The sequence below is a fragment of the Sphaeramia orbicularis genome, chromosome 7, assembly GCF_902148855.1.
Source record: "Sphaeramia orbicularis chromosome 7, fSphaOr1.1, whole genome shotgun sequence".
Classification (NCBI taxonomy): Eukaryota; Metazoa; Chordata; class Actinopteri; order Kurtiformes; family Apogonidae; genus Sphaeramia; species Sphaeramia orbicularis.
In genome coordinates this window covers 35,757,293-35,781,917 of record NC_043963.1, presented here as the reverse complement: position 1 = coordinate 35,781,917, position 24,625 = coordinate 35,757,293, and the positions used below count along the sequence as shown (strand labels likewise).

Here is a 24,625-nt window from a genome sequence, read left to right as displayed (position 1 = left end):
TGTGAACCACTTAAGAAAGACTATAATGTGCTCTGGAGTGGCATGGATTGACTTCTGGACTCTGGCCAGTAATCTCTTAATCCAATGTGCTATCTTGTTACGTAATAATTAGTTTGTATGGGCAGTTAAACAAAGTGAAGATGGATTCTGAGTCCAAAATGTTATATAGCCTCGTTCTGTGGTGAGGGTTAAGTGTCACATTATATTTTTAGTACTGTGGCTCACTTCCTCTTCACAGGAGGGAACTTGGTGACTTGACTGGAGGTCAGCTCAAAAATAAATACCCCTCTGAAGTTCAATAAAAGGAACACATCCATCTTCAACTATGAAGATTTACACAGTAAAGACACATCCTCCTTCAGTTATAGCACAGGATGGCAAGGTTGTCCAGATTTTGACCTCTGAGAGCAAAAATATCACGACTGTAAGTGATCATTACTGTGGAAGAATTAAACATGGGGCTGTTTTGTCAGGAATTGCATGCAATTTGTGTTTTTTACTGACCAAAAAGCCTTTTTTTAAGGGAGTAGGAGTAAAACAGTTAGATTCTTTGACACATTCACATTACGTACAAAGAAAATGAAATGCTGATGGAAAAAAAAAAGAACAACAATTTGCTCTTTTCGCAACATGACAGCTGATGTGAGCGCCTCCAGCTGTGCATGCAGCCCTTAGCCAAAAAAGAGAGATTACAGAGCCTGAGAACAAGGAGGGGAATTTATATTACAGACATGATGAAGACATCTCTCTCTCTCTGTGCTCTACTGAATGAAGTGTTTTCACAGTGGAGTCTCACTGGCATCTAAGAGACGTATCTGTATTTGCCACAAAATCACTTCAGCTGTCACAAAGCATGATTTATTAAACTGCAGTACAAAAGACAAGCGCATGATTGACACTTTAAGACAGAGATTCTCCTTTAACACTGACATTTAGGAGGCAGTAAGTCAACTTTAGCTCCATTTCTATGTCTGCAAGGAGAATGTTGAACAAGCAATTAATCTGACAAATATTGATGGGCAGTTTTCATTATATTCTGGCTTTTGACAGACATTTTTATTTTGAAGTATGAATGGGAATAATCATTAGATGCAGCCAAGCACAAAGATGAGCAAGACAGAGCAATTTATTAAAGAGCAAAAATGACAGAGTGTATGTGAAATCCACGCTAAAAGGCTGTACCTGCAGTGTGGTTGTGTTGTGGAGTCCTAATGCACAGGTGTCAAACATGCAGCCTGGGGGCCAAAACCGGCCCACCAAAGGTTCCAATGTGGCCCGCAGGATGAATTTGCAAAGTTAGGGCATTAAACTCAAAAATAATATAATGACCTATAAATAATGACAACACCATTTTTCTTCTGTTTGATTTAGTGCAAAAAACATTAAATTATGAAAATGTTTACATTAACAAACTATCCCTTAACAATAAAATGTGAATAACCTGAACAAATATGAACAACCTGAAATGTCTAAAGAAAATTAAGTGGATTTTTAACAACATTCTGCCTGTTACTAAATGTTTTGTGCCTTTGTAGATCTGATCTGTAATGCACATGTATAAATGATAAGTCGAGACATAATATTGATAAAATTGTACTTACTTTTTTTAACAAATTCCTTTTTTTTTTTTTTTTTTTTAGGTTATTCACATCCTTTTTGTTTGGATAGTTTGTAAATGTAAATATTGGCAGAAGTGAATGTTATTTTTTGCACTAAAACAATTTGGAGTTGTCATTATTTATTGGCTATCATGTTATTATTTCACTGGTCTGGCCCACTTCAAATTAAATGGGGCTTAATGTGGCCCCCGGAAGAAAATGAGTGTGACACCCCTGTCCTAATGGGATGTTTGAAGCACATTCCTGTCAGTGCAGACACTAGTCCACAGGGGAAAAAGGAAAATGAGAGGTTTAGCAAGAAACAGGAAAACCGCTATGAGAACACATTCCAGGCAGAGCAGACCCTGTACGGGACAATGAGGGGTGGGACAAAAACTGTACGACGCTTCAAATCTGCAATCTCGCCTTTAGATCAGGAACACAAACAACGACAACACAAACTGTAGTTCTCCGTAAACGGGACCGGGTCTGAGCGGAGCCGTTGAAGCGGACTGGGTCTGGTCCGGTTCCAGACTGGGGTTCGTGTTGTGGGTTTATCAGCTTAGATTCGTACCCAGATGAGATAGGATCCAGCTGTTCTGTTTGTCCCCAGAAACCAAGGACACAGCCGCTAGATACTTTTACTCCACTTTCTACCTCTATTTTTATACTTTTTTTGTGTTGAATCTGCGTCTGTGTTTTTCATTTCTGTTTTTTAAGTAAATACGTCGGACTTTATCTTAACCACAAACAGCGGATGGTTGAGAGAATGTGAGCTTTTTTCTGGATGAAACATCTGCAAATGAGCTGTGTAACTGGACCAAAGGTATCCGATTCGTGTTTGATATGGAGCCAGTTGTGTTTTAAAGCTACTTTTTTGGACGTTTTTCTTCGGCTACGGGGGGACTCTTCAAGCTAACTTTGATATGGAAGACGTGCGGCATCTGTCAAGTTAAAGAGGAGAGCAGAAAACAGGTAATGGCGCAAAAACTCTGAGGAAATGCGGGAGTTATGCATATGATATGACCCCAGACAGCATATTTTATAAACTATTTCTGTTAATGAATTTAAACTTACCTACTAATGGTCTGAAATGTTCCTACTTCATCTCCACGTGTTGCCAGATGTTAGCTAACAGGTGTCCAGGTGTGAAGTGGGCTAAACCTGAACACATCATCATCACCTTTAATAGATACTGGGTTAATATGACAACAAGTATACTGTAGAAAGAAATAAAAACATTCTACTGTACAGATTTACTAAAGGTATGTGACTAAGAACTTATACTTTGTATAAATTATTTAGCCTATAATTTACATTGACATGTGCATCTTATGGCATTGAGTTAAAATAAACCACCAGTGTTTCCATTAAAATAGCTTTCCAGCTGCTTAACCCTTTCATGCATACTGGCCACTACAGTGGATAGTTCTTCTACAGCTGTTCTCTGGTATATTCATGGGTTTTGTTGTTTTAGTTCCATATCAGCCAACACAGTGTACACTTATGCACCATCCCATACACTGACATTCATACTATTAACTTTATGCTCTTGATAAACCTGATCTGCAATAACATGACTGAGTGTAAATCAGTTGCTAGTTGTTATTAGACTGAAATTAACAGTCTTATTATCTCCATGAAGTGAGTAAGAACTAGTATTAGAGTATGATAAAAGATGAGAAAACATCAGATAAGCTACATTAAAAATGCTTTTGTTTCATAGTTTTCACACAGTTTATCACTTTGATATTGCGTTTTAAATACATGTTTCTTTGCTTCAAGAATTAAACACATGGTGTCCAATTGAGTGGACATTTTTGTAACTCTGTGAAAAATAGGTAAATTAAGAAAAAAAAATCATTCTCATTGTTTTTTTTTTTCATGCCTAAAGAGGAATAAAAACAGTCAGGAAAAAAATCTTGACTAAGGTTTTCATAAGTCATGCATCAAAGGGTTAAATATTGTCCATGAATGATAATAATAATACAGCTATGACGTATATTTGAAGGTGTAACACATAACACTAGGCAAAATATGACATAAGGTTTTGCTTTTCAGTTTAGTTTAGTTTAGTTTAGTTTAAATATGCAACAAAACATAGTAATCCTACTTAGTCCTTACAAATGAAACAGATTATAAGACAACAACACAAACAAACAAAAACCTATGCACTATAAGGAAAACAAAGTATGACTTCATTTGCACATTCGAAAATCATCATTTTGAAAATCATGAAAATTGCAATGTCAAGAGGCTCTGCAGACCTTTCAAAATGCAACCTCTTTGCTTCTTACTATATATGTGTGTGTGTGTGTGTGTGTATTTTAAACCTTTATTTAAGTAGGAAACATTAATTGAAATTAGAAATTAGTTGTACAGGAGCAGCCTGGTAAACAAAAGCATCAGCACCATTAACCAGATTACAGACAGGACAGAAACAAACATACAGTACTGAGCTGAAGTCTTAGGCTAACATTAGATTTGTGGTTTTAAAGGTTATAATGACCTCACATATAATTAGGCTCATTAGCATAGTTGCCTAAGTCATATTTTTGGCCAAATTTTGTTATCTGTATAACTTTACTCTCTTAACACTGCTGCTTTATTGTATGCAGGTATCACAATTTGGCCAAAAATACGACTTAGGCAATATTATGCTATCAGGCTAACAATATGCATTTCTCAGTCTCTGTATTAAGATACAATCTGTATATGTGGAAAGTAGGTACAGTAGTAAAAACAAAAGTTTCAGGAAAAAACAGTTTCTACAAACCAAAAAGATAGTATTTATTGTGACCTGCCATTGCACTAAATATGTAGCTATGACAATATGATATTTGTTGCCTTAATTTTCTGATGTTTTCTACCAGGTTTCATTCAACACATGTCAGATGTTTCAAACTGTTTATGTTGCTTGTTGTCATTAGGGTCAGGGGTCACACTAAGTAGCATCTTTAACCTTTAAAACCCATTTAGTTCCGGTTTTCTGTGTCTTTTAAGGCTGAACAGAAGACTAAGACTTTTGCACGGTACTGTACACAAATATCATAAGAAATACAAGGCAAGGATAAAATGATATCTGCAAAAAGAGTAGTTTAAGTATTAAATTAGTTAGGTAATACATCTACAACCAGATGTTTTTACCTCTACGGCATTTACAGTCCTTTTAAAAGTGTTCAATGAGACCAGCTCCTTAAGTTTCAGGTCATTTTTTTTGTTTTTTCCCAGTTCAGTACAGACATTTGGAAGAGACAGACGAATAAATCCTAAAACAGAAGTCTTTAACCACCTGTAGTTTTATGACAGATGTAGTTTTAAAGATGTGATGAAAGAAAACCTCATTACAGAGATGAGAACATGTCAGTGCTGTGAGTGCAGACCATCAAACAAAGTATACAACAAATGATGAGTCAGGGCCTCAGAGTTCGTAATAAACCTCAGAGCTCCATGATAAACAGGGTCTAGAACACGTAAGCTTAATTGTGAATGTGTTTTTTTCAGTTATATGCCTATATGGCATATAGTTTTACTTTTATGTGGAGTTTTGTCTTCATTTCATCTAGCCAGAAAGCAATAATTGATATCAGAAGTTGTCTGTAACATTGAGTGTTTATGGACAAATGAAATGAAATTTTTTGGACATATCACTTGCTCATCTGTACCTTAAAGTAAACATTTTAATGCAGGGCTTCTATTTTTAATGGTGTGTTTTTTAGACTATATGGCTGGTTTTATTTGCTTGATCTGACTATGTTTTACTCTACTGGCCTTAATAAGACCTTTCCTTCTGAATGTATCAGAATAAAACGTTTAGACTTCTTGAAACGTGCAGCATGGACTTGGCTGCATATGATATGAATTTGATTACATCTGCATGTCGCCCTGTTTCTCCCACACAAACATCCTTGCATCTTACAATTTTTTGAGAATAAAGAGCGGCATGAATGCTTGAAGACAAAAGAAGTAAAGTGTCAGGTGAGCTTGGTCTTTTCTGACTCAGACATGCATTCATTGCAGACATACATGTGAGAGCATGCAGGCTGTGACTGTGGCGTTAAGCCTGCCGAGCCTCGCTTTGTCTCTGAATACAAGATATGATCAGTCATTCCTGTGTGTCGGTGGAATTAACAGGAGATCTTAATCACTAGGTTACACATTTACAGTTTTTACCACATTAAAACTCACAGCGCTAAGGTCATTTTAATGCACACAGTCTAGTGATGTCTCACTATTAAAACCACATGGGTCAAGTTTTTACTGTGCTATTGCACAATGTTACTTTCCGGAGAAGAAGCTTTTGGGATTTTTTGGTGAGAAGAGGCCCGGTGGAGGGGTGGTTGGAGGCTTCTGTGCTTTGCCATGCCTCCATTATCCACCGCTGAACCCACATAGTCATCCAGATGGAATGAAAGATCTGCCTCAGAGAGTCAATGTTGTGTAGATGAGAGGAAGAGATGACAATGGATCTTTTCCCCCTTGAGTCACGTGGGTGTAACATTGGACAGAATGTAGACAAACAGGAGAGAGCTCAAGAGGAAGTGTGCTGGAGTCTAAAATCAGGCTGCGTATGATGGAAGACGTGATTAGAGCTATGTCGAGACTCTTCACATGATAAAATGATTGTGAGAGAAATGAGATAGAGCTTTACTCCTCCGCTGAGAATAAGTTCATTCTGTGGGTGGAGCTGTGTTTATGTTTTTCCTCCATGGGACCCACAGATTAACCACCAGTGACATGAAGGCTGCGACAGTGAGGAACCGCTCTTTGCTGTTTGGTAAAATATGGCTTGTGGTTTTATGTTAAAGCTGAGTGCAGTGACTTCTCCTCTGCTGGAGCCCCACAGATACACACAGCAGGAAATCTAAAAATGGTTTATCGTTTGTATCACATTTCACAAGTAAAACAGTGCCAAGGAAATGACTTCATGTAGCATTGATTTTCATTCGATTTGACGCCTTGATGATCTTAAGACCTTTTGTATCTTGGAGATACCAAGCACATTGTCCAGGGTTATGTATATATCCTGTGAAAGGGTTATATTACTATAAGGTATTGTATGATCCTGTTTTGTAACAAATACATTAAACATCATATTAAACTTACAGTTTATCAATGTGGAGCCAGTGTTAGCTACTACTAATTAGGTTAGCAGCATCGTACTGTAATGTATAAATATTTCATGTCTTTTAAAGTAAAAGCAACAAGTGACCATAATTGTCAAAAAAAACATAGTGGAGCAAAAAAGTTATTCAATCTGAAATCAAATGGAGTAGAAGTATAAAGAGCACAAAATGGACATACAGTCACGGGAAAAAAATATTACACCACCCTTGTTTTCATCAATTTCTTGTTCATTTTAATGCCTGGAACAACTAAAAGTACATTTGTTTGGATAAATATAATGATGACAACAAAAATAGCTCATGAGAGTTTAATTTCAGAGCTGATATCTAGCCATTGTCCATGTTTTCTTGATAATAACCAAATTCACTTAAGTTCTTACATCAATATCTATGGCATTGTACTGCCAAAAACAGTGCTTTTAAGCATTTTATGTTTTCTTTTCTGTCTGTTTTAGTCACATGATACACACAGGAGTTAGTACTTGATTGCCTAACCCTTGTTTTTGGTGACTTTTGATTGTCTAATAATTTTTTCCACGACTGTATACGTATGAGGCTTATTTCACCATTCCACCTCTGGTAATTGCCAAAAAAAAACATCATAGAGGTATGAAGTAGCATATGGTGAACAGACTCATGACAGAGCACATATATGTGACAATATAATTCAGTAAGCGTACTGTTAGATTCCATCACTGGTGCTAAAAATGCATATTTACAAGAAAATGGGTTGCATGAATAGAAATTTAGTCCCAGCTATCTAGTGAACAATTCTGTTCTCCTTTTGTCACATGGAGTTTTTTTTACTGAACTTAATAAATGACTAAGTCACTGTGAATGTTTACTGTACTTCTAGACGTGTGCATCTGGTTTAATGCATAAAAACTAAAGGAGGATGTCCGTCATTTTGTGCTGATGTGCAAGTTTCACTGCCAGATAGTTGCAGCTCAGTTTTATTTGCTGTGAATGGGATGTCAAGATGTGAGGTGAGCTAGTATTTGTATGAGAGTATTTAATGGTTGTAAAAAACAGGATGTGCTGCTCACTTACAGCTATAGACTAGAAATATGCACATCTTAGAAAGCATCACAGAAAATTTTAAAGAAACTGTATTCATGGAACCTTTGGGACATTGTTCATTGTTGTGTTGCTTAATAGTGATGCAGAATTTGTTGTTGCCTCCGCCAGGAGGTATTGTGATCGCTTTGCTTTGTGTGTGTGCGTGCGTGTTTGTTTGTTTGTTAGCAAGATAACTCAAGAAGTTATGGACCGATTTTCATGAAATTTTCAGGAAATGTTGATACAGGCACAAGGAAGAAATGATTAAATTTTGGTGGTGATCAGGGGTGGGGGGGCCCACGGGGGGCCCCACTGATCGACCTTGGCAGAGGTCTGCGCTCTCCAAGTGCTTTTCTTGTTTTTAAATATTATTTACACGTTTGATGCATTAAGTTTTGTTCTTTGAGTAAAACATGTCTATCGTTGTGGAAAAACCTGTGACGAACCTATAATCTACTGAATGCACGGTATTTTTTTCTTTAAAAGAAGTCATCCTGTGATGCTTGAAGTAGCAAAGTTACACTTCGAAGTAAGACTTTCCAGAGGAAACATTAAGCCTTGTTTTGAAACAGTCACTGAAGTAGTGGTGGAAATCTGCTGTCCTTTTGGAGTCACTGAAAGTTGCTGTGACATCTGTTACACCTTTCTGAATCCTTCCAACTTGCCGCACCCATAAGAGCTCCTTCTATCCAATGGCACATTTAGTCTGTTGCGTTTGTTACAGGCACGTTGACCTGCAGGATAAAAGATGAAAGGTCATTTCAGCCAAACCTGGCCTGCTCCTACCTCTGCAGAAACTGGCTTTGCAGTTTAAACATGCATTATTTCTAGAGTCCAATGCAGACCTATCACAGATATTACTGTATTAGCATTTGTTCTTTGGTGCATGCTTGTTTTCGTACATATATCTCTGTATATAGATCGATACAACTACATTGGAAACTTTTATTCCTTAATATCAGAATCCAAAAAAATTCAGTATCAATGACACTGTTATTATTTCATATGTTCATCTTTTGAACCACTTCATCCCCCAATATGGTCACAGGAGCCTATCCTAGATATCTATGGGCAAAGGCATTGTACATCCTGGATGTGTCACCAGTTCATCACATGACATATGGAGACAAACAACCAGTCACATTCACACCTATGGGCAATTTAGATGAACCAAGTAGTCTTTGAATGGTGGGAGGAAGCTGGAGTACTTGGAGAGAACTCATGCAATAACAGGGAGAACATACAAACTCTACACAGAAAGGTCAGACCTTTGTTGGAATCGAACCTAGGACCTTCTTGCTGTGAGGCACAAACGCTATCCACTGCACCACCGTGTTATTATTACATTCCACGTGTAATTGTTTCCTCTCTTTTCCCTGGCATTATGGTTAGCATGAATGGATTTTACTCTTGTGTTTGTGAATTATTGAACTCATAGTGGTTGAAAAGGTAACTCACACTTAATTAAACTGAGGGAATGATGAGAGGAAAACCTTTAAACACTGACAAAGTCACCTTTCAGCTTTGTTTGATATTTATAATTAAATAAAACCTATAGTTCACACACTTCGGCGTCACATTGCAGAGTAAAGTGGAGGAAGCGTGCGCTGTGTCTGACAGGCCTGTTGCTTGCGTGACCCTAAGCACTGCAGCCCTAAACAATGACCAGACCTGACTCTCAGTGGCCAGCCGGGTGGGGCCACTCAATGGCAGGAAGCATAGCCATCAATATTTACTCTGCAAGCAGGGTAGTGGAGGAGGCGACAGGCCTGGAGCCTGGGCAGCGCAGCACCACACAGTCTGAGCACACACACAGACACTCTGGAGTGCTATTACAGTCTCCTTCCCCTAAACCCCTTTTCCCACCCAGCGCAATTACAACACAGGCAGACAGACTGGGCCCTCAGACTGTTGTTTTTGACCTCATAGCTTCCTCTGCCGAAAGGCCCTGGCTTTAACCACTGTTTAACTCCTCGAAGACACTGCCACTGAGTTACAGCTCACAAAGCAGTTGAAATGTCAAGCAAATAGCCCGTTATTAGGCCTTTAATTGTATCTGTTTTGTTTTGTAATGACTTTATCAATCTTTTAATTATCATTTCATTATATTATAATGACAAATAACTTTTCTTCTGTTTCACAGAGATGGGAAGCTCTGCTCTGCTCACCATGGTCATAGCTGTGCTGTTTTTATGGATCTCTGCGTTCCATGCAGGTGAGTTGAGACAAAATACAGTTAAATCTCTATAAATAGTACTTTGGCCCCAGCACTAATCTGAGGGGGTGAAAAATCTAGAGTCCACAGATCCTCTAATGTATACTGGGTCTATAGACGAACGCTGCTACCCTCTAATATTAAACAACAGGCAGATCCTCATAACAAACAAGCTCAGTGTCAGGAAAAATCAAGCAAAACAAATGGGTTCTTGAAGAAGGTTAAAATGGTCTGCAGTTGATGAACCAAGAATTAGAAGCCTTGCCATTATGGATTCACACATATGTTGTGGGCAAAAACAAGATTTCAGTGTGGTATTCTGTTTTTTTTATTGTTTCTACATGTACATACTTGCACTCAACACACATTTGCAGTATATGCGTATAATACATATTTATGTACATGTGTACATGCTTGAGTACAGTTGATCCAGTGATCATGCATATGAGATTAGTGAGTGGTCAGATATTTAGTATTATAATCGTATGTCTGGGAACTACTTGTCACATCCCAGTACAACATAGAAACCGTATCAACTGTTCAAATTGAGAAAATGTACCATTTTAAGAAAGAAACAAGGCAATTTTGGATTTGATGGCAGCAGCATGTCTCCAAAAAGTTGGGACGGGGTCAACAACAAGCTGGAAAAATAAGTGGTACTTAAAATAAATAGTTTGAGGAACATTTTGCAATGTTTTGCATTAAGTAGCAACATGATTAGGAGTAAAAAGAGAGTCTCAGAGTCTCTCAGAGGTGAAGAACATTGTGGAAATTGTGGAAATTCTTCAATGTAGAATTGCAAAGACTTTTAGTTTTTATTTTCTGTTCTAAATAGAATTTGAGTTTATGAGGTTTTGAATTATGTTTTTATTTACATATTACTCAGTGTTTTACCTTTCTCTCAAACACGTCTTATATATTTCTCACAAATGTCAAAACCTCACTGGGATTTACTCAGTGGACTCATATGTCTCAATATGGCAATAACTTCCATTTCACTAAAAACACACAAAAAAGTATTTTAGCCCTTTAAACAGGTATTTGACATATTACTACATATTGCACAACATCTCACCTTTTTCTTAAACACGTCTTAAATATTCTGTGTTGGTACTTTTAGAATCATACTTTTCCATTTTCATAAATCTGGAAGTTTGGTTTGTTAGCCATACTTATACTGTACCTCTTTGCATCAGTATAACGAAGTCGTCTTCACTGTCCCATTCTTTTATGTGTTAGATGTTCTTTAAACAGGTCAGACAGCAATTTATACTGAATAAAGCCTGTGCTGCATTTAAATGCACAGACATTATGTCTGGACATTTTGACTTTTGTGTTACTTTTATGCTTCAGGCTTTTGAATTTCATTATCTTCATTTTGTGTTTTATTGTGTCATACATAGACCTTAATGTGCACCCATAAAATATACAGTTAACCACTCCAGTTTCTCATCTCTGTAGCATCTTGTTGCTGCCAGGAAATGTAGTTTATGTATCTCCTTATATCACCGTGAACTTTCCCCTAAAGGAAGTTGAGATCTACTGAGTGTGTGATTACAGGTTTCGAGTAGATGCAAGCACTTAGTTTGTTCCTTTATTAGCTCTTCTTTTACTGCCTCTGCAAACATTGTTTCTTTTTTTGTTTTTTATATTAGTTTCTGCCTCAGACTGCAAGGATGATGATGATGGGAAGCTGCTGTGTACGTGTGAGAATGAAAAAGGCACATGTGTAAATGGAACCTGTAGAGGGGACGTCTGCTTCTACTCATGGTGGCGCGGCATTGAGGAGCGGGGCTGTTTCTCCAACGACAACTACAGGGAGCAGTGCTACTCTGCTTTTCATCTTTTGTTCATCCAATGCTGCAGAGAGAATGAGTGCAACGCCTTCATCACAGTGCCTCCAAGAATTAGTCAGTACCCAAAGCTATTGTTTTGCTGTAGAAGAAATCACATCACATTCAGGGACTCACAGACAGAGTATATTAAGACTCTCACAGACAGTTTCAGTCTTTTGTGGACACTCTTAAGTCCCAAATCATCACATTAATAGAAGTGAGAGTGCTAGTTTGTCTAATTCTGCAAAATAATGTACAAAAACTTTAAGATGCTCCTTAAAAACATATGAAATGAAAGTCGTACCAGTGTGCTGTGTTATACAGCTTCATAAGTTTATGTCATGATGCTTGGACTAAAACAAGTAAATAGATTAATTGACTATTACTTCTCTCTGTCAGCTCCCTGGAGCTTCAGTATGTGAAGTATTTTTTGACGCCACTTGGCAAAAATGAGGATTCTGTTTCAGTACATAATAATTCTAATTCAAGTGGTCTGACTGTAAACAACTTTTCCAGTCTCTGATGTTGGCTGCTCATTGGTGTTTTCATAGAGGTATGGGTGTTAAATGCACTTTATTCTAAGCTTTACTTAGAGTTTACTGTTAATATTCCATCAGATATAACTATTGCTTTACTTCATGACTTCTTGTGCTTTTCCCCTGGTTTTTAAAAGTGCCATGAAAAAAACATTTATTGCTGTTATCTGTTAACATCACATGTCCAAAGTGCTGTCTGATTCCACATTATTCCATTTCAATTACAGCCTCTCATGTTCAATGGCTTACCATCTGATAGCAGCGTAGTTTGTGCAGGTTTAGAGATTTGACCATAAAGTTTTAGATCATGGTTGTCAAACATACGTCCCACAGGCCAAAACCAGCCCACTAAGTTGTCCAATCAGGTGCACAGTATGAATTTGCAAAGTGCAAAAATTACATAGAAGACATGAACAGTCAAGGGTATCATCGAGTCTTGACAAGCTGTTTTAATCATAGAGGTTAATACTATATTTTTCAGTCCCAGATGCCTGTTACTAAGTGTTTTGTGCCTTTGTAGATCCACTTAGATGTGTAAGTTGTGGTGCACATGTGTAAATGCTAAGCTGAGGTATAACCTTGTTAAAACTGCACTTACTTTTCGTAAAAAATTTCAGGTTCTTGTATGTACAGGATATGCACATTTTTTGTGATAGTTTATATGAAAACATTTTCATAATGTAATTTTACTTTTTTTGCACTAAAACAAAGCTACAAATTTGAAGTTACCATTATTTATAGGTTATTATTATGCATATTATTTTACTGGTCCAGCCCCCTTGAGTATGTGGGCACTGAGCTAAAGTGGGTTTGACACCCCCTGGTTTAGATCTTCATTTAACACTGGTTCAGTGCTTTGCTCGACACAGCAGCTGGGTCCCCCTTGTGGAGAGATTGAATAAATGAACCTGCATTTTTTGTTTACCTCTTGTCAAAAAGTAAATCTGTTTTCAGCTTGTTTCTAAACTCAACTGCCTGAATGTTTATATTTAGATCAAGAGCCAACACCAAATCCTCCAGTACCCCCTCGGCCAGAGCTGTGGATTGCGGTGTCTTTGCTGCTGTTAACCGTAGCTGCTTGTGTCTGTGGTGTGGTTCTGTTCCTGCGCTGCCGTCGAGCGCACTGCAGACTGAAAAACATGGAGGACCCTGACGCCACCATGCTCAAGGTCCCTAATGGAGATGATCCAACATATGGAGTAAGAGCCAAACAATACTATAAACACCTTTCATCCAGGTTCAGACCCCCACACACACATTGTCATATATGGATTTTTTGTCTTTTCTTCTCAGGATATTTTTGATGAGTTTTGCACATCAGGCAGCGGGACAGGGCTGCCATATTTGGTCCAAAGGACTATGGCCAGACAGATCTCTCTTGTCGAATGTGTCGGTTAGTATCTCTTCTTACTGCCGCTGCTCTGTTTTCTTTTTGGGTACTTATGTAACTCTGCTGTCTCTGTGTTTCCAGGTAAAGGCAGGTATGGGGAAGTGTGGAGGGGAACGTGGATGGGGGAGAGTGTGGCAGTCAAGATCTTCTCGTCAAGGGATGAGCAGTCCTGGTTCAGAGAGACAGAGATCTACAATACTGTACAACTGCGACATGACAATATACTGGGTACAGCAAGAGATCAACGTTTGACATTATTTTTGTGAAGATATAAAGTACAGCCCAAAAGATAGATACTGAAATAACCGTATTCTCTCCTGTAGGTTTCATAGCTTCTGACATGACGTCAAAGAATTCCAGCACCCAGCTGTGGCTCGTCACCCACTTTCACGAACTGGGTTCACTCTACGATTTCTTGCAGTACAGCAGCTTAGAGCCTGAGAGCTGCCTCAGGATGTGCCTCTCTGTGGCCTGTGGCCTGGTCCACCTCCACACTGAGATTGTAAGCTCCCAGGGAAAGCCTGCTATCGCTCACAGAGACCTGAAAAGCAGAAACATCTTGGTAAAGTGGAATGGACAGTGTTGCATCGCTGACCTAGGTGAGGGAGGCAGAGTTATTTTTTTTATCTATTTACTTGTGCTGATAACTCATCTATTGATGTAGCTGCTTAAAGGTGCTGGAGACTTTCGTGACCAATTTTTCATCAAATCTGTAAAACCTCAGTCATAGCCTAAGTATCACGAATCTGTAAGTCTTTCTTTGATTACTCACCTGAATCTCTTGCATTACGGTGAACAATTTCGATGTGCCATCCACCATAAACAGTCCATGTGTTTACAAACGAGCTGGGAGGCCACTCGGGCATCTTCGGAATTTTGTTGCGACATGCATTGTAGAAAACGAAGGCTCGCGCAGCCACCTTACAGTGGCAGCTGGAACAGACACAATCGGAAACGGCAGGAACTCCCTTCCTTCTATGCATATTCCTCCAGCCGTTTCTGCGTTTCCACATTTGTTTCATCCATATAATGCCATATGGTCGTGCTGCTGCAAACCTCCGTTTCCCACAATGCACTTCACAACAAAATTCCAAAGATGCCCGAGTGACGTCCCGGGTCGGTTGTTAAACACACGGTTTGTTTATGGTGGATGGCACTTCGAAATTGTTCACCGTAATGCAACAGATTCAGGTGAGTAATCACAGAAAGACTTACAGATTCGTGATACTTAGGCTATGACTGAGGTTTTACAGATTTGATGAAAAATTGGTCACGAAAGTCTCCAGCACCTTTAAAGACAGTGTTGGTGAAGGTACATGATAATAATAATAATAATAATAATGGATTGGATTTCTGTAGTGCTTTTCAAGGCACCCAAAGCACGTCACATTGTTGATCCATTATTCATTCACTCTCACATCACACACTTACTGTTACTACAATGTTACTACTTTTCCACCAAAAATTCAGAGGCCAATAAAGCTAGAAAGTCACATAAGTAAAAAATGAAACCACTGTTTTTTGTCTCACACTCCACACTGTTGGGTGTATTGATATTTTTCCCTGTAGTCATCTATACTGATACCATCCGTCTTAGAAGTTCTTGGAGGTTCAACTGGACTGGTTTTATTCTTTTGAAAACGTTTCGTCTCTCATTTGAGACTTCTTCAGTTCTAATAATTGGTGGGGGAAATTGGACTCATAAACCTGTGGGGTGAATGGTGTGTGTAGGTGTTAATCCATATCAGTATGTATTGTGGCCAATACCCACCAATGACCCTGACCCCCAGGGCCACACCCTCTCTACGACCCTAACACTTAAATTCATTAGCACACGGATTAACACCTACACAGACCACTCCCCCCACAGGTTTATAAGTCCAATTTTTCCCACCAGTTATTAGAACTGAAGAAGTCTCTTGGATGAGAGATAAAACATTTTCAAAAGAGCAAAACCAAGAGGAATGAAGACCTGAACAAATAAAAAACCTACTCAGACATATACTGGTACCAGTAATGCTGTGTGCATTACATAGTCTGCTTACTCTCCCCTCAGGTTTAGCAGTCATACACTCTCAGTCTAACGACTACCTGGATGTTGGCAACAACCCTCGTGTCGGCACCAAACGCTACATGGCCCCTGAGGTGTTGGATGAGACGATCCGAGTGGACGTCTTCGAGTCATACAAGCAAACTGACATCTGGGCCCTGGGTCTGGTTTTTTGGGAAATCAGTCGCAGGACCAATGTAAATGGTAACCAGACACACACACAGAGTTTAGTATCAGCCTGCAGAGATACTTGCAGATTTTATATTGTTCTGTATTCCTGGTATATTTATAGTTGTGTAATTATTATTAATCATCGACTCAGGTTCATCTTGTTGAAAATGTGTCTAGTTGTGGAGGAGCGAACACAGCAGGCAGTGAGTCTTATGTCTCTCAGCACTCCAGTGTTTTTCTAGTCTGTGTCTGTCTCTACTATCCTCTCTCATGATTAGCACAGCAGTAATTATAAACACTCTTATCTAGTGTCAGCACCCGCATGTATATAGTCCAGAAGCCCATGCACACAAATTGTTAGTGCGAGGCCACATACACATAGTACAAACGGATACACTCACACACCCATAACTATGCGTGTTCTTTTTTGCAGCCTATGTGTTCAGACACATATTATACACACTGAGCGGGCCTCTTAGCTCTCTGTCCCAGTTTAATCCCCAAGGAATTGATATCTTTCCCTCCTCTTGTTTAGTCAAACATACTTTACAAACCCCCACATTAGTCTACTCCAATGTGCTATTTCTGTCCTCATATGAGGAGTGATTTATGTTTGGAAGATATATGAGGAGATAAAACCAGAAGTGCATTGTGTTATCTTCCCTGAAGGGTTTAGTGAATTTACTTTCAGTATTTAACATAAAAGACTGCATTTTCTTACTCTGGCTATCTCGTTGAATTTGATACCTGGATTGGCGATAGGTTTTCTAGGTCTTCTTTGTGGCTTCATGTGTCCACACCAGCAACAATCCCAGAGGCATTATATTTTCAGGTTGTCCCAGGTGTCCCATTTTCACGATCTGAGGCTGAGGAACACCTTTAAGGGATTTGATTATTTTAAATTAGCACAAATGTTTACTGGGACTCAAGCATGACGTGATTTATATATATTTTTGGCCATAACTCAAGACTCCATACACTAATTAGAACAAAATTTTACACAAGTGTGATATACTTTGAAATGAAAATATACCAAGATTTTATATCTCAAAGGTCGCCTTCACAGTGACATCACAATAAGCTGCAAAGACCCTTTTCTGTCCCTTATTTAAATCCATACGTCTCTAAATTAGAGGAAAGTAAATTTAGCAGAAGTTTCATTCCTAATGCAATAATAGAATTGAATAAATCCTAAAAAGATTGTAATGTGCTAGATTGATATGTGTTGTGGTCTATCTATCTATCTATCTATCTATCTATCTATCTATCTATCTATCTATCTATCTATCTATCTATCTATCTAATTAAAGACAAAATGTTTCTCACTAGGATTTACTCAGTGGACTCATTTGTTTCAATATCGTAATAACTTCCATTTCACTCAAAATACACTGAATACCTGTAATAATACAATGTTTTTGTTACCTTCCACTGAGATGCAGTGTTTTTGTTAGCCCCATAGAGACTTTTTATTCTCTCTTTTTTCTGCAGATCCATTAAGGTCCATTACCGTCGGCTGCTATGTTTGTCTGTGGGCCAGACATTTTATTCCCTTTACTAAAAAGCCCAGAATGGACAAAAGAAACGCTCACTCTATTGAGGGACTCCCATTCATAGAGAGACTGAAGTGGGATATTCATTTGGTTGAAATTTGCAACTCCATCGCTAGATGTCACTAAATATTACACAGTTAACCTTAAAGAAATAGTTGACTTTTACATAATTGTTTTTGGCCACACCACACACAGCCACTAGGGGGGGCTAGAGAGCCATAGGCAGTCTACTTCTCGCTGAGACAGACATGGATAGAAGCTGCAGTTTGACTGGTTGATGGAGGCATTCATCTGTGAGATGTGCTAATTCTTTTGGTGTTTCAGGGATTGTGGAAGAGTACCGACCTCCCTTCTTTGATATGGTGCCATCAGATCCCAGCTTTGAGGAGATGAAGAAGGTGGTGTGTGTGGACCAGCAACGACCCAGTTTACACAACAGACTTCATTCCCATCCAGTACGTCATCCAGTGATGTACATGCATGCACACACAAACACCTACATTACCCAGCAGCCCACAATTGATAATCTGTATCGGCATCTATAGATGCATCCCAAGTGTCACATACACTTGTCAGACTCACATAGGCTAGAGGTGTGTGACAGCTCATCCAGCTCTCATATTGCCAATGCTGTAAAATGCAGAAACATGATGAAACACCTGTCACAGTACAATCTACTCTGAGAGACAGGTGATGTTTTACATTTGTGTGTGTACATTTCTAGATCTTGACAGCCATTGTGAAGATCATGAAGGAGTGCTGGTTTCAGAGCCCGTCTGCCCGCCTCACAGCCCTGCGGGTGAGGAAGACACTCTCCAAACTGGACCATGACAGCGACTTCAGCATTGAAAAGCTCAAGCGGGACGTCTAAGCCCGAGGACCAGAGTGAAACAGGGACCACAGATTGGAAAGAAGCCCAAGGGGGTTTTGCACCACATTCCCACAGCACTGTGTGCATGTCATTAGCATATTTTGTGCTAATGACTCACACAGTCACTGCATTATATTAAAACCATATGTCTTTGAGCAATAGTGTCTAGACTGTCAAGTCTTAAGGCTATTTTTTTCTTTTTTAGCCCAAATTTCATCTGCCATATTTCTAGTTTCTTAAACCAGGACCCCCCCTCCTCCTCTAAGAAGACAAAACTTTTGAGACCAAGAATCTTTGTGAAGGTTTTGTTTTGTTTTGCTCAGCTGCTAAAACTTCAGTGATTTCAAGTTACATGTTTTTCGACTCACACAGGGTTTTGTTCATTATGATGTAAATCCTCCCACCAATGTGGCAGAGTGGAAAACTTCACATAGCAAAATTACTCATCCCCTTATCAAAGGAAAAAGGAGAGTTGTGTAGAATGAGACTGTCTTTGATATTAAAATAGAACTTATGGGTTTTCCCATAATGAGCACAACCAAAGAAAATTACAAAGATCACAAAAAGGAAATATTTAAGTAATAAGATGCTCATGCCAAAGCACATTACCAGTTCTATAAACACATTCAAGTATAAAATGAACATTTATTATCTACACATGAGCACATTGAGCTATTTACTTGTACATATGAGTTGCTGCATTGAGGCTCCTGTCTTTTATCACCATTGAATTTATTGTAAATATGTATCCTGTTTTGTAAAGGTTTTTTTTTTTTATTATCTGGCAACGTGACACATTGTTTTATGCTTTTTTCAACATTATATTTTATACTTCTGTAGGCCTAAATGTACCATCACCATCACTTTGGTTAGTAAAGGACTTCACAACCACTGAAAAGTAAACAAACATGTAATGTATATGTTGAATAAAGGATTGTATTTTTTGCGCTTTGTTGAAGCTTGTAGTGCACTTATTGACCAGCAGAGGTCGTCAGATAACAGAGTTGCCCATTCTACTTCAGTGGAGCGGCTTACCATAGAGGACTTAGGGTTTAATCAGTTAGAAAAATAACACTCCATGTTTAATGTAAATTTTATTACCCTGCATTTATTAAATAGGTTCAGTAAAGACCCTCACTTTGATATAACAGGTGACCATTATCAAAAGTTTATATTGATAGAAAATTAGTGACACTGATGACTTCACAGATACCTTCATATAATCCTGTCTGTCCTGTAATAATAATAATGAAAACACACATCACATAAAATTCAGCATGTTTGTCCCCATTCCTTCTGAAACTCATATATTGAGGTGTTTAATATAGACAGAAAATTGTAATGTAAGGTGGGGGGGGGGGGGGGGGGGGGGGGGGGTCACCTAATCCAGTGAACCCTGAAAATGAATTTTCCCTAAAACATACTTTGACAATACTTGTATAACCATCATTATATTTATGTCATCACTTAATTAGCTAAATGGAAAACAGATAAAGTAACATTCAGGTCCTGTCCACTCCTCAAGTTTACTTTCAGACTGATTTACAGAAGGGAAAAATGGACCAATTAAAACACAATTCTCTTTTCAAAGATAAAACCACTTGCAAACACTGAACATTTATGCATATTTCCCCTGGAGAATTGCAGACTTTAAGACAAACCTAAAAGTTCTTACAATGGGTAACAATCATAATGACAATCAGTTATTAGTTTTGCAGGTAGGATGGTTCTGTAATATTATAAAATCACACAATTTAACTGTGCAGCGACCCGGGAGACAATTGTGATCAACAGAGTATCATGAGCTGCAGAAATTACACTATTGCACAGAATTAAAATGTACAACTTGAGAGGAAACATTGTACCAGGATGGTTATTGAGTCTGTTTCATTTAAAATGTGGACACTAGTGCTTTCCTTCTATCTCTACCCTTTTTGCTCTTGCTTTATCTACTTGTGTGGAAGTGTGTGTATATATACATGTGTTGTCTGTCTGCCTGGTTGTTGAACAAACTCCAGAGAGATAATACTCCCTCAAAGCCCTAGTCTGTCTGGTCAGTCAGATGAAGAGCTGGTTATTTTTAACACTGCAGGGGGGGGTTGTTCAAGTATCAGAGAGGCCAAACTCCCTGTCTGTGAGTGCAGAGCCCATCTCACTTCTCCCTCTGTTTCCCTCCTCTGTGTATTCTTTTACACAGTGGGATCACTCCAAATGGCTTGGCTGAGACAGAGGGATTTGCTCGGCAGACGACATACACTGAAGAAATGTGGAGATAAATTGGACGGGGCTCATAACGGACAGATATAAAGCCACAGAGGAGACTGCACAGACACAATTAGGATTGAAGATAGATCAACGTGAGTGCTAGCAAGAGGACAGGTGATAAAAGCAGCTACAGATAAAGTCCCAAAAGTACCTGTTCGCAGGCTGACTCACCCTGTCCTGAGTTGCATCCGCCATCAATGACAGCTGGAAGTGTTCTTAGAGTCACATATAGTGGTTTTAGTCAAACCGGGTCAACAGGCAGACAGAAATCCCTGAATGGATCTGCACTAAAACACCTTTTCACATCTATAGGTTTATGGTTAGTTTTCTCCTGTATCAGTAAAGGCTGCAAACAGATCCAACTTTATCACAAAAAATGTGTGATATGAGAAAAAAAATGAAATATGCCAGCTTTTCCTTAATACAAACCCAAACCAAACATAAGTGATAGATTTAAAATGCTGAATGAAATGTAGATTTAACACTGGCCAAGAGACACCCCCCCCTCTTCTATCTGACCTCAGATGTCTTTTGAATAGAGGTGAAGCCAAGTTCAAATCAGAGTCATGAGTGTAAAAGCTGACTTCAGGTCAGTAAATTGTCCTTACATTAAGTCACACTTACATTTTATAAGAGAACAGATTCACCACATTTTTTAGATGTCATCTGTGTGTACATCTTGTGGCTTTTCATTATTTTCCACAATAAAAAGTACAGAGTGTTGAAGGTGACCAATTTTTTCTTTAAATGTGCTCTCCATAGAAGCAAAGTCGTGATTAATAACTGAAGTCACGACTCTTAAAAACAAACATCTCTATCATTCTGTCCTTGCTTAGATATACAGTATATAAAGCATCATTAACACAGAGGGCATCAGAATATTTTCAGTCTTTTTTCATCATTTTTTAAACATTAAGTGACTGAACAGCTCCAATATCTGTCCAATAAAAAGCTGATTTTCCTCCCAATGTCAATGGACCTACTTATATCCAGTTTATCTACCAAAACCACTGAACAGTGTGACCTCACTGAAATGTGAGAATACATAAACTCCTCAAACCTAAATAATATATCTTCAGAACATTTTAGCCAGTTTAACATTTTAACCCCAGAAAAATCAATATAATGTTGCTTTATATTTACAGTGATAATAGTAGTGAAAGTGTGGAATAAGAGTTTTTTTGTTTCCCATAGACCAGCCGTCGAATAAATGCACTGATCCTGAAGAATGAACTCAATCGCAGTTCAAGGTATAACTCATACATCTGTAAAGGTAGTGCATCATCCTATTCAACCACGGCTGAGGAGATACTGTGCTCTTAACCAGTCCCAAGCTTGATATAAGGATTAAATGAATGAGGCTGCATAAATATTTGCCTGTGTTTTTAAGAAATTATAAATATAAGTGATAATTTTGGGGGTGCTAATAATGCTTTAATGCTCATTTTGTCTTGTGATGAATGGTAGAGCAGTTAGTATTCACATCTATGTATTTACATTTTATGCAACTTCAGACTTCTAATCCAGTTCTCCACATCTTGGACTCAAATATTACCCTTTTTTACATTGCTACATTGTCTGACAACCAATGAAAAGTATGTCTTTATGGGTTAAGACAATTAACCTTATTTGCAAGCTAAGTACATTATTAAAAACCAAAATCCTACAAATATTATGATCTCTAGCATGTGAAGCATCACTTTAGATTAAACTTCCATTCATAAATAAGTAGATCAAATCAGATCAACTTTTAACATTTGAAATGTAATACTGATCATATTGCAATATTGATCATACTGATCAATACTGAAAATGTGATCATATATAATAGTAAAACACTTTTTCAGATTACAGTCTTACAACTTTTTTATACTTTATTTATGGGTTTAAAAAATTATCCATCCTCTTGTTGTACGGATCGTATTAAATGGGAGTTGAATGTGTGACTTTAAATCTTGCTCCAAAAGATGTCGAATGACCATCATAAATCATACATCATGAACCAAAATGGAGAAGAAAAAATGTAATGTTACAAGTTGTTTTGCTTGAAGAATCTTTTATTTTTACAGATGTATCCTTATTTGTACTGAACAGTCAGTGTCAGGTTTGATTTGTGTGTGTGTGTGTGGGGGGGGGGGGGGGGGGTTGATGAACTCACACCTGTCTGCACTGAACTTAGAAAAAAGGTCAGATTCTACCTAAAAGATCTAATTTTATAGCTTTAGAAAGTAGTTGTGGTAAAGAGAGTCGAGCAGAAAAACCAGATTATGAACTAAGGGGATTTTTGTGATCAAGAAATGCTAGCCTAATAGTGCAGGTGTTAAGCAAGAGCTGTGCACATGCAAAAGCATGTGCTTTTCTTAGAATTAGCTTATGGAGTGACTGACATGTTCTGCCCAGTAACTACCATTAACCAATAATAAGCATACGACGAAAGATGTCATTGAATAATGGGAGTCTCCAAGAGTCACTAAAGACTATAAAAAGTAATAAAGGAAACTCTTTTTTTAGCGGGCTTTTTCTTTTTCTCTCTGTGACGAAATGTGTGTTTGATGCTAGATTTTTTTTGTAATTTTTGCCATTTTGGCCTGAAGCAATAAATCAAGCCATTGTTTTAACTTTTTAAAACCTCAAACCTTCTTTTATGGTGAGTTCTTCATTTTCTCCTGGTTTGGTCCATCCGTCTGAAACGTGACTGGTGAGTTAATTTAAATTACGTGACCCCCCCTCTGGTAAGCAGCCTAAGTGGAGTAGTCCAGAGCCACCGTTGGTCCAAAAATCTCTAGCCTTTTGTCCCGATAACTGGAGATTTTTGGTACCAAGGTGGTTTAAATTTAACGAAACTGGGGCAGTAGTTCATTAACTGAGATAAATTGTGGTTTTTGAGATTTACTGCTTGCTGTGTGTTTACACTCTTAAACTGAAATGCTGCTACAAACATATGATAATAATATAGAATATGATGCATCACTGCAGATTAAACTAACAACAGTTTATATGAAGTAGATCAGGAAACCTCAAGATTGAACATTTATAGCAATGAAAGGTAACATACACACAAATGAAGCAGCAAAATGAATTCAGAAACATCACATATAGCAGTAAAACACTGACGAGAACCATTTTACTGCACAGATTTTACTTTGACATTTCATACTTTAAGTACAATTTGATGATAATACTTACACGGTTTTACAGAAGAAAGATTTTCTTCATATATAATAGTAAAACACTTTTTCAGATGACAGTTTTACAACTTTTCATTCTTTATGTATGGGTTGAGACGTGTATCCATCCTCTTAAACTTATATTACACTGCAAACATATGATAATGTTATAGAATATGATGCATTGGTGTAGATTAAACTAACAGTAAATATAAAGTAGATCAAATAAGCGCAACCTTAAGGATTTAAAGCAATGAAAGGCAACATAAACATAAATTCAGCAGTAAAATGAATGCAGAAACATCATACTGATATCGGAGTTTTTTTTTTTAACACTGTAATGAAATGGACAGAGTTTATTTTTGATATGTATAATATTTTTGTGTTTTGTCCAGGATTGCTTAGAATTTATTTTCACATTTGTAAGATTTGTTAAGGTACTTTGAGGAACTGACATGGGATCACTTTGTGATCAGTACAAAAAGATGGGGTAAGGCAGCGGAAGTATATAAGTTGCACTTCCTCCGGCTCCTTTCTGAATGTTTTTTAAAAGTTTTTTTTTCCCTTGTTTTTTTTAAATATATATTTGAAAAATTCATAAATAAATAAATAAATAAAACAGCAAAACACTGAAAGGGATCATTTTATCACACAGTTTTTGCAGAGTCTAAATTTCATACATTAAATACAATTTGATGATAATGCTTACATAGTTTTATTAAAGTAAGACTTTGATCATATATAATAGTAAAACACTTTTTCAGTTGACAGTTTTACTTTTTATCCTTT

The 24,625-nt window shown here is 37.8% G+C and overlaps 1 protein-coding gene across 3 annotated transcripts; it reads left to right on the top strand.

Annotated features, from left to right (window-relative positions):
- Positions 1–1,866: 1,866 nt before the first annotated feature.
- Positions 1,867–19,359, top strand: acvrl1 (activin A receptor like type 1). Of its 3 annotated transcripts, XM_030137731.1 has the most exons (11): positions 1,867–2,573; positions 5,529–5,576; positions 9,927–9,998; positions 11,654–11,908; positions 13,363–13,568; positions 13,663–13,762; positions 13,841–13,987; positions 14,083–14,358; positions 15,816–16,013; positions 17,858–17,988; positions 18,258–19,359. In XM_030137731.1, exons 2-11 carry the CDS (start codon positions 5,546–5,548, stop codon positions 18,402–18,404), a joined length of 1,563 nt encoding a protein of 520 aa, XP_029993591.1. In that variant the 5' UTR covers positions 1,867–2,573; positions 5,529–5,545; the 3' UTR covers positions 18,405–19,359. The 3 variants fall into 3 exon arrangements, with proteins under 3 accessions (XP_029993591.1, XP_029993592.1, XP_029993590.1); XM_030137732.1 differs by lacking the exon at positions 5,529–5,576 and having other exon boundaries at positions 1,868–2,573; XM_030137730.1 differs by lacking the exons at positions 1,867–2,573; positions 5,529–5,576 and adding an exon at positions 6,127–6,375.
- Positions 19,360–24,625: the final 5,266 nt, after the last annotated feature.

Coding starts and splice junctions, on each gene's coding strand:
- acvrl1 (XM_030137730.1), top strand. CDS start 6,294: ATGTTTTTCCTCCATGGGACCCACAGATTAACCACCAGTGACATGAAG. Junction 9,999..11,653: donor GATCTCTGCGTTCCATGCAG/GTGAGTTGAGAC, acceptor TTTTTATATTAG/TTTCTGCCTCAGACTGCAAG. Junction 13,988..14,082: donor GCGACATGACAATATACTGG/GTACAGCAAGAG, acceptor TCTCTCCTGTAG/GTTTCATAGCTTCTGACATG.